Source organism: Loxodonta africana, chromosome 8 (genome assembly GCF_030014295.1).
Source record: "Loxodonta africana isolate mLoxAfr1 chromosome 8, mLoxAfr1.hap2, whole genome shotgun sequence".
Lineage (NCBI taxonomy): Eukaryota > Metazoa > Chordata > Mammalia > Proboscidea > Elephantidae > Loxodonta > Loxodonta africana.
The window spans coordinates 99229717-99238205 of NC_087349.1; the positions used below are offsets into that span (position 1 = coordinate 99229717).

At 41.1% G+C, this 8489-nt stretch overlaps 1 protein-coding gene across 1 annotated transcript in view; it reads left to right on the top strand.

The window, feature by feature from the left end:
• The window catches only part of NME8 (NME/NM23 family member 8), a 62791-nt gene extending 61624 nt beyond the window's left edge, over nt 1-1167 (top strand). Inside the window, exon 15 of the mRNA XM_003406903.3 lies at nt 447-1167. Coding sequence (XP_003406951.1) covers nt 447-684 — 238 coding nt within the window. The 3' untranslated portion in view covers nt 685-1167. The remainder of the gene's footprint in view (nt 1-446) is intronic.
• Nucleotides 1168-8489: the final 7322 nt, after the last annotated feature.

Consider the following 8489-nt stretch of genomic DNA (forward strand, 5'->3'; position numbering starts at 1 on the left):
TCTTCATACCCTCCCTGTATATCGTCCTTGGAGGTGGGCCACCCTGGGAATGAGAGTGACCTTGAGCAAGGTAACTCTGCAGCGGAAGCCATCCCTGGAGGATCTCATAGCTGAAGGACGGCCGGGGACAAAGTGTTTCATTCAAGGGAGATCCGAGTGGTCAATTACAATGTCCAAACAATGTCTATATTTATGCTCCCCCCAAAGTAGCAAAACTAATGATGCCTTGACAAAATATTCCCTAGAATTAAACTATAGCACTCTTTTAGCACAACCACCTGTTAGAAGAGGGAGAAATGAAAAAGAAAAGAAAAGAAAGCAGAAGATTTATACTGATAGGAACTAAGAATAAGGAGGAAACTTCTGGGCAAAGGTGCCTTTACCCACATATGCAATCTCTGCTGTTGTAAATAGCCCAAATCTTCTGAAAGCATCTTTCCTTGCAGAGGCCCATCTATGATCATGGCCCTGACCAAGTGGAATGCTGTTGCTGAATGGAGAAGACTGATGGGCCCCACAGACCCAGAAGAAGCAAGACTACTGTCCCCCGACTCCATCCGAGCCCGTTTTGGAAAGAGCATTTTGCACAACGCTGTCCATGGAGCATCGAATGCCTTTGCAGCAGAAGAGACCATTACAAAACTGTTTGGAAAGCTCAAGCCTGAGAATCCTGAGGAAAACTAATGTATGTTGCGTCTTTAATTATTAGCTTCTTCTCTTTGCTTGTTCCAGGGCTAGGCTTAGGACAAAGCTGGTTTGGAAAGACCAGAACTTTTCCCATATTCCTGAATCAACATTTCTTTCCAGCAGACACGTTGCTGTCTTAAACACAGCCTGAAAGCTGAGCCAGGGATGTGGGGAATTCAAGCTGCATGGAGCCAGGCCAAGGCAGATGCATCCAGGCCCTTGGATGGAGACAGTGGGCCCAGTGAGGCAGACACTCCTGCGTGTGCAGGCCTTGGTCTCAAGTCATTTGTGTCATTTGCCATGTCACAGTCTTATGTAACCCTGCCCCTTAAATCTCTTCCACTTTGAATGGCCAAAGTCTTGTTCATCGGCCTGAACTCGGTTCTCTACCAACAACCTGTGGGTAATATATAATAATGCAACCTAATAAAAAGGACCCTGGTTGGCGTAAACAGTTTGCGCTCAACTACTAACCTAACGGTTGGTGGTTCAAACCCGCCCAGTGGTGCTGTGGAAGAAAATCGTGGTGATCTGCTTCTATAAAGATCACAGGCATGAAAATCCTATGGGGCCTTCCTACTCTGTAACACGCAGGGTTGCCATAAATCTGAATCAATTCAACATCAACTTTCTTTTTTTTCCCCAATGTAATAGAATATCAGAAACCATAGAGAAAAAGACAATCATTTCTAATCCTTGGCAAAGAAATATTGATTAAGTCTAGCTACTATCATATGCAAAAACATTGAGTCTGCTTAGTTGCCCCAAACATTTCTCTCCTGGGCAGTGTGGGAGATGGCATGTAAAATGGGTGACTTTTCCTATCAATCCTGCTTCCCTTCTTTAGTTTAACAGCCAAAAGTATAGAAAGAGCATGCTCACAATTGTATATCTGTTTGGCTCTACCTTGCTGACTTGAATATGACTGCATACACTCCTCATGTGTGGAGTGCTGTCTCCACCTGGATGAGCCCCATGGAGAAACAGCCCCCAGACCATAATGATAAAGCAGTATGAAATGTTATATTACTCAGAGGGCTAATATTGTGCTTCTGCTTCAGACATTCAAGACTCATTTGTTCAGCTTTTGCTATATGCTGAACCCTGTTCCAGGACTGTTTATGCGTAGTCCTGTCCTAAAGGAGTGGATAACTCTAAAGCAGGAGATAGAAAGTTGACACGTGTCCTAGGGGTGAACACACAGTGCTTTGGGAAGATGTATATAGGAGTTTGAGAGCCAGAAGCTGAGATGCAAACTGTCCAGGTAGGGGATGTTGCATAATGGAAGTGAAGTAGGAAAGCAGCTGAACTAAGGTAGAAATGGTGAACTTAGTGATAAGCAGAATGACCAGAGAATTCTTAGAAGGCTGTGTCTCCAGGCCTCTGAGATTGGCTTCCACCCCACTGATGGAGTAGAGGAGATCAAGATGACTCCCAGCCTCCTGGCCTAGTAACTGAGTAAGTGGTTAAACCTTTCCCAGATGGGGGACTCGGAGAAAGAAGCATATCAGAGGGAAATGTCGCAAGTTCAGTTTTGGTCTTGTAAGAAAGCTCCATTAAGGAAGCACCCAACTCTCTTGCAGAAGAATTCTTCAAAACCCCTCCTAAAATAACTCAAAATTAATCCTGTCTTGTGATACATTCATAAACCCTGGTGGCGTAGTAGTTAGGAACTACCGTTGCTAACCAAAAGGTTGGCAGTTCAAGTCACCAGGCGCTCCTTAGAAACTTTATGGGGCAGTTCTACTCTGTCCTGTGGGGCCACTGTGAGTCAGAATTGACTCGACAGCAACAGGTTTGGTTTTTTGGTTTGATGATACATTCAGAAGAAAATATATCTAATCCTGACATCAAGAACCTTAAATAAAAGCAAGCCTTTCATAAGGTTTCTTGAAGAGATAGCAAACCAAGGATTTTTTTTTTTTCCCTCAAACACAATAGAACAACAATACAAATTCCTAAAGGTCTTCATGGGGAATCTCTGTCCTCAGAGACCCACTGCTTCCCGTGTCCCTGTCCACTCCCTTCACCCTCCAGCCTCTCCATCATGTGCAGTGAGTAGAGGCACAGTTGGGTGGTTTGGCTTTCTCAGCTACTTCCCATTCTCTTTCTTGCCTTTGGCCTAACCAGCAATTCTGGACCCTCAAAAGGGTTGGGCTGGGGCAGTTGTGGTTACTCACAAGTTAGTATGTTTTTACCTCATCACAGGGCTTGGTCATTAAATTGGCAGCTTATAAATGCTTGTTGATAGCTAACTTACTGACTTGGGACAGTGATAGATAAAGACAAGAGGTCATCGCCGAAGCTCTGCGATTATGCTATACGTCTGGTATTTGTGGGCAAGACTCTAATACGGAAAATTATTGCTGCTTTAGAATTAGTATGTGGCATGTAATTTATTTTATCAAGTGTATCCTTTCTTTTCCCAGAACTTTGAGAAGATAATACATAAATTCACATCAACTTGTAATTGTGTGGCACAGCTTCCTGGGAGGAAGATTAAGAAGGACATTCTTTGGAGAGAAACTCAACGGCATCTCAAGTTAAAAACTCACCTCAAGGTGAAAACCATATGACTAAGCATAATATAAAAATAAAAGCGTCACCCCCAAATATATCCTATGTGTTTATTATTACCCTGTCTTCCAGAAAGGAGTTGAGAGGCTTCTATAAACACACAGTCAATACGATAAAATACTTGGGCAGCAACCTGCAATGTGGGGAATAAGAGAGTAGAATAGATAAGTGAATCCAGGAGTGGGTTAGATGCAGCATGCATACTGCAGACCCTAACGCACCATTTAGAGGCTGAATGAAAATTTGACTCTGAGCTTTCCAGCAGGAACTTTGAAAAGGTGACAAAGTGATTTACATAATTTGCTGTCTAACTATGGGACAGTACAGGCTCCCTGATGGTCAGATGATGTGATGAATCTCTGGAGGAATGGGAGATGATAATAAGCCAAAGGTTTTGTTTTGTTTTTCTACCCTAGTCAGGATGTAATTTGAATCATGTCTCCTACAGTGATACACTCTCATGTTAATAAAACTAATTACCATCAAGTCAGTTCCTACTCGCAGTGACCTCATGTGTGTCTGATTAGAACTGTGCGCCACAGAGTTTTCAGTAGCAGATCACCAGGCTTTTCTTCCAGGGTGTCCCTGGGTGCACTCGAGCCTTCAGCCTTTGAGTTAGCAGCCCAGCATGTTACCCGTTTGTATCACCCAGGGAGAATATCCAGAGTTATATGCAACTCCCAGCATGTTAGCTATGATACTGCTCCTTTTTCTTCCACTTAAGAGAACATATTGAAATGCAAGTAAGTGAGAATGATGTTGTTATATGATTAGTGTTTTTTCTTTTTTAAAATATGGTTGTATTAGGTTGTAGGGTTGCCTAACAAAGTACCAAAAGCGAGATAGATTAGAACAATGTAAATTTATTGTGTCACAGTTCTGGAAGCTAGATACCCAAAATCAAGGCATTAGCAGGGCCATGCTCTCTCTGGAGACTCTCAGGGAAGATCTTTCCTTGTGTCTTCCTAGTGTCTGGTGGATCCTGAGAGTCCTTGCCATTTCTTGGCTTGTAGCTGCATCATTCCAATCTCTGCATCTGTCTTCCTGTGATGCCTTCTCTCTTTCTCTCTCTCTCTTTTTAAAATAAGGACACCACTCATATTGGATTAGGACACATCCTACCCCAGTATAACCAGAAAAAAAAACCCAAACCCTTTGCCGTTGAGTGGATTCTGACTCATAGCAACCCTATAGGACAGAGTAGAACTACCCTGTAGGGTTTCCAAGGCTGTCATGTTTACAGAAGCAGACTGCCACATCTTTCTGCCATGGTGTAGCTTGTGGGTTTGAACTGCTAACCTTTCGGTTAGCAGCTGAGAGCTTTAACCACAGTGCCGCCAGTGCTCCCTTACTCCAGTGTAACCTCATGTTAACTTAGCTGATGTTATCTTCAAAGACCTTATTTCACAGTAAGGTCACATACACACCTACAGGGGATTAGGACTTCAGCATATCTTTTAGGGGGACTCAATTTAATCCATAACAAAGGCTAACTTTCTATTCTAATTTGTAAACTCTAATATTAATGAAATTAATATACTCACACACTTTGATTATTCAGTATTAGTGACACACTATTTGCCTCAAAACTAGTGTCACAACACTGAGAAAGAGGTCTGTGGACTATCATTGATTGTTAAAATATACAAAATCTAGTTAAACCAAAAAAAAAAAGATTACTGTCAAGTCAATTCCAACACATGGTGACCCCATGTGTGTCAGAGTAGAACTGTGCTCCATAGGGTTTTCAAGGCTGTGACCTTTCAGAAGATCTCCAGGCCTTTCTTCTGAGGCACCCCTGAGTGGGTTCCAACCATTAACCCTTCCATTAGTTGTTGAGTGCAATTAACTATTGCATTACCCAAGGAGAACAAAATCTAGTTAGGTGTGAATTATCAGTAAGGGTACTTCTCAAGTATTTCTTCAAAATGCATTTTAATTTAAAAAAAAGATCAATTATTGAATTTCCTTGGATTGTGCAGAGAAACTAGTAAAAATATTCACCCGTCTTACACCCTACACCTTCCCTAGTTCTTCTAATTGAATGCAGTTAGCTGCTGCTTAAGGTGGTCTGATCACATTTGGATATTCCTAACAAGGTTGTGTTAAGTGGTACACTGTTACTGCCTTAAAAATTTTCCAGAACTTCAACATGGTGATTGTAATGAGTGTCACTGAATTGGATACTTAAAAATGGTTAAAATGGCAAATGTTTTGTTATATATATTCCACTACAATGACATTTTAAGAACAATCAAAAACTCTTAAAGTTAACACCACATTTTACCAGTAGATAGATCGCAGACTTCACTCAGTTGTGTACCTAATGTCTGTATCTGTACAAAGATTTTATACGCAAGATGTATAGAAAGGCCACTTCTTTCGAGTTGTAGGGCTGGCTTTGAGGTAAGTAGCTAAAAACCTAATAATGAGTGTTCGAAGAAAAATATTTAATGAAACCTTAATTTGTGTCTGTGTTAGTCTTAGGAGGATTGAACGTAGTAGGTGGGGTGCAGCAGCAGGAGGTAAGCATATGGGAGCCAGGGTACAGTCAGCAGGACAAGGAAATACCTTTTAGCCCCTGAGGAAGAAACGTTAGAAAAGGGTAGAAAGTTGTCAGGCCCCAATGAAGTGGGCGGAGTTTGAATCTCAGCTGGAATTTAGGCAGAAAACACATGTCCAGGGCCATTGCGGCTGTGGCAAGTGAAGACAGAAACCTTGGGGGGCAAAGCTTGGCGCTCTGGGCTGAGATTTTTTTCAAGACGATGACAGGCCACCTGATGGTGGGGATGCGGGTCCAGTTACAGGAACTGTCTTAGAAAGCAGACAATCCTGAAGGAAGCATCTCCATCCCAAGAGCCAATGAGAGCCGGGGGTAAGTTCTGCATCTCCATGAATTCCCCCAGACAGAACAGTCCCCATTTTTTTAGTGCTAGCTCAATCATGCACCTGGACTTTGAAGTCAGAGTTTCTTTGGTTGCCCTGCTTAGTCCCTCAGACCCCTTTCCGAGACAGAAGAACTGAAGTTTTCTTCTTTGTATCCTAATATTTTCTAACATCCTCTCTCCCTGGATCCGGCTTCCTCTATGCAGATCCACTGCAGAAAATGGGCAGATGTCCTCCAATATATTAAACTCTGTCTTATAGCCCACTGCCTGGACTCTCTTGGTGCCCTTTCTGCTCACTGGAGTGGATCCCCCGGTACTGATGTTTGACTGAACTGTGTCTGAACTTGCTCAACCTTTGGATGCTACTTTGGATGACCTCCCAAGTCCATTTCTTAATGCCTTCAATGAAGGGAGACAATTGACTCAGCAATTGCCCATGTGATTTTTCAACTGCTGAAATATTTCAGTGACATAAGAAATATGTGAAAATATTAGAAGCCTACAAATGTTAATGGATTTTTAAAATCCATCAGATTGAGTTAACAATGGTATTTTAGATTACCTTGGATACCATGATGGAATTTTATTCATAATACGATTATTTGTTTAACCTCAGTTACTTACACCTCCTTATTATTACACAATTCCTTGTAATTTTATGAAACTCAGAAACTTTTCTCTAGTTATGAATCTTCTCTGTTAGCTGAATTGAATCCCTAATAATGTATGCTTTTTTCCCTTTTTAAAACATGTCATTAAAATGATCCAAACTTGCCATTGAAAGTGGTTCTTATCCAGTTATTGCAGCTAAATGTTTTAGAAGTATCTAGGCAATAAATGGCTTCCATGTAAATATCACAGTTAAAGATATTGGGGGGCATTGGTGGTTCAGTGGTAGAATGCTCACCTTCCATGAGGGAGGTCTGGGTATGATTCCCAGCCAATGCACTGCACTCACAGCCATCATCTGTCAGTGGAGGCTTGCATGTTGCTATGATGCTGAACCAGTTTCAGCAGAGTTTCCAGACTAAGATGGACTAGGAAGAAAGGTCTTGGCAATATACTTCTGAAAATCAGCTAATGAGGACGAAGCAGGACAGAGAAACATTTTATTCCATTATACATGAAGTCAGCATGAGTTCAAGCCAACTCAACAGCAGCTAACAGCACAACAAACATATTAGGTGTATGAATCTACTGCCTGAACCTGTAAACAGACATATGACCAATGAAATAATTCCTACATTTACATGTCTACATGGCTTAAAACCGTACTACACTCTCTCTCAATCCTATTCTCTTCTCTCATAGTATTTTCATAATATCTTCTGACTAATTATTAGAGTAATACATGTTAATTATACAAAATACAGAAAATAGATGTTTTGCATTCTTTTTGCCCATTTTTTCCTGGTCCTGAGAATTCAATAATGAATATTGGAATGATATTTTAATATTTTTTGTAAAAATATTTTTGTAACAAGTTTGTCCCACACTGGCCTGCCTTGGGAGCTGCATTTAAAAGTCTATTCACTCAAGTTCTTGGTAAAATAAATTCTGATACATCCATGCTATCCAGCTGTGAAAAATGAAAAAGCAGATGTGTTTTTTTAATGTGGAAAAAAAAAAGATGTTTGTGATGCATTATTAAATTTGTGCGAACACAGGAAAAATGTCTGGAAGGGTTCACACCAAATGCTAATGGGGGTTATTTTGACATTTTGGTGATTTTGTTTTCTTTTTCTTTTGACTTATTTCCTATAAAAGTGCGTATTTCATTGCCATCCTAGGGTCAAGCCTCCGTTGGGGTACTGCCATGAATATAGATACCCTATCACGTGTACCCCATTTACCTGATGAACACAGAATGGTTGTTTAACAATGAAGTCATAAAGTTGACAACTAAAATTTTTGCTTGGCATGCCATTCTTTATGACATAATGCATCTCTCAAGGTGGAAATATTTTTTTAAAAGTATTTTGCGTTAGGAAATACAAGCAATATTGGGATGTATTATGTATAACTAGAAGGAGCAGCTATTATATTGCTTTTCAAACCTACCAAACCCATTGCCATCAAATCGATTCCAACTCACAGCAACCCTAGAGGACAGAATAGACCTGCCCCATAGGGTTTCCAAGGCTGTAATCTTTACAGAAGCAAACTGGCTCATCTTTCTCATGTGGAGCAGCTGGTGGGTTCCAATCGCCAACCTTTAGCAGCCAAGCTCTTAACCACTGCACCAGTGGGCCTCTTACCACGGTCATAAGCGAGTACCTCCTACACCCACAAATAACCCAGTTTTATGTTTCAGAAAGATCTTTGCACATTGATCTG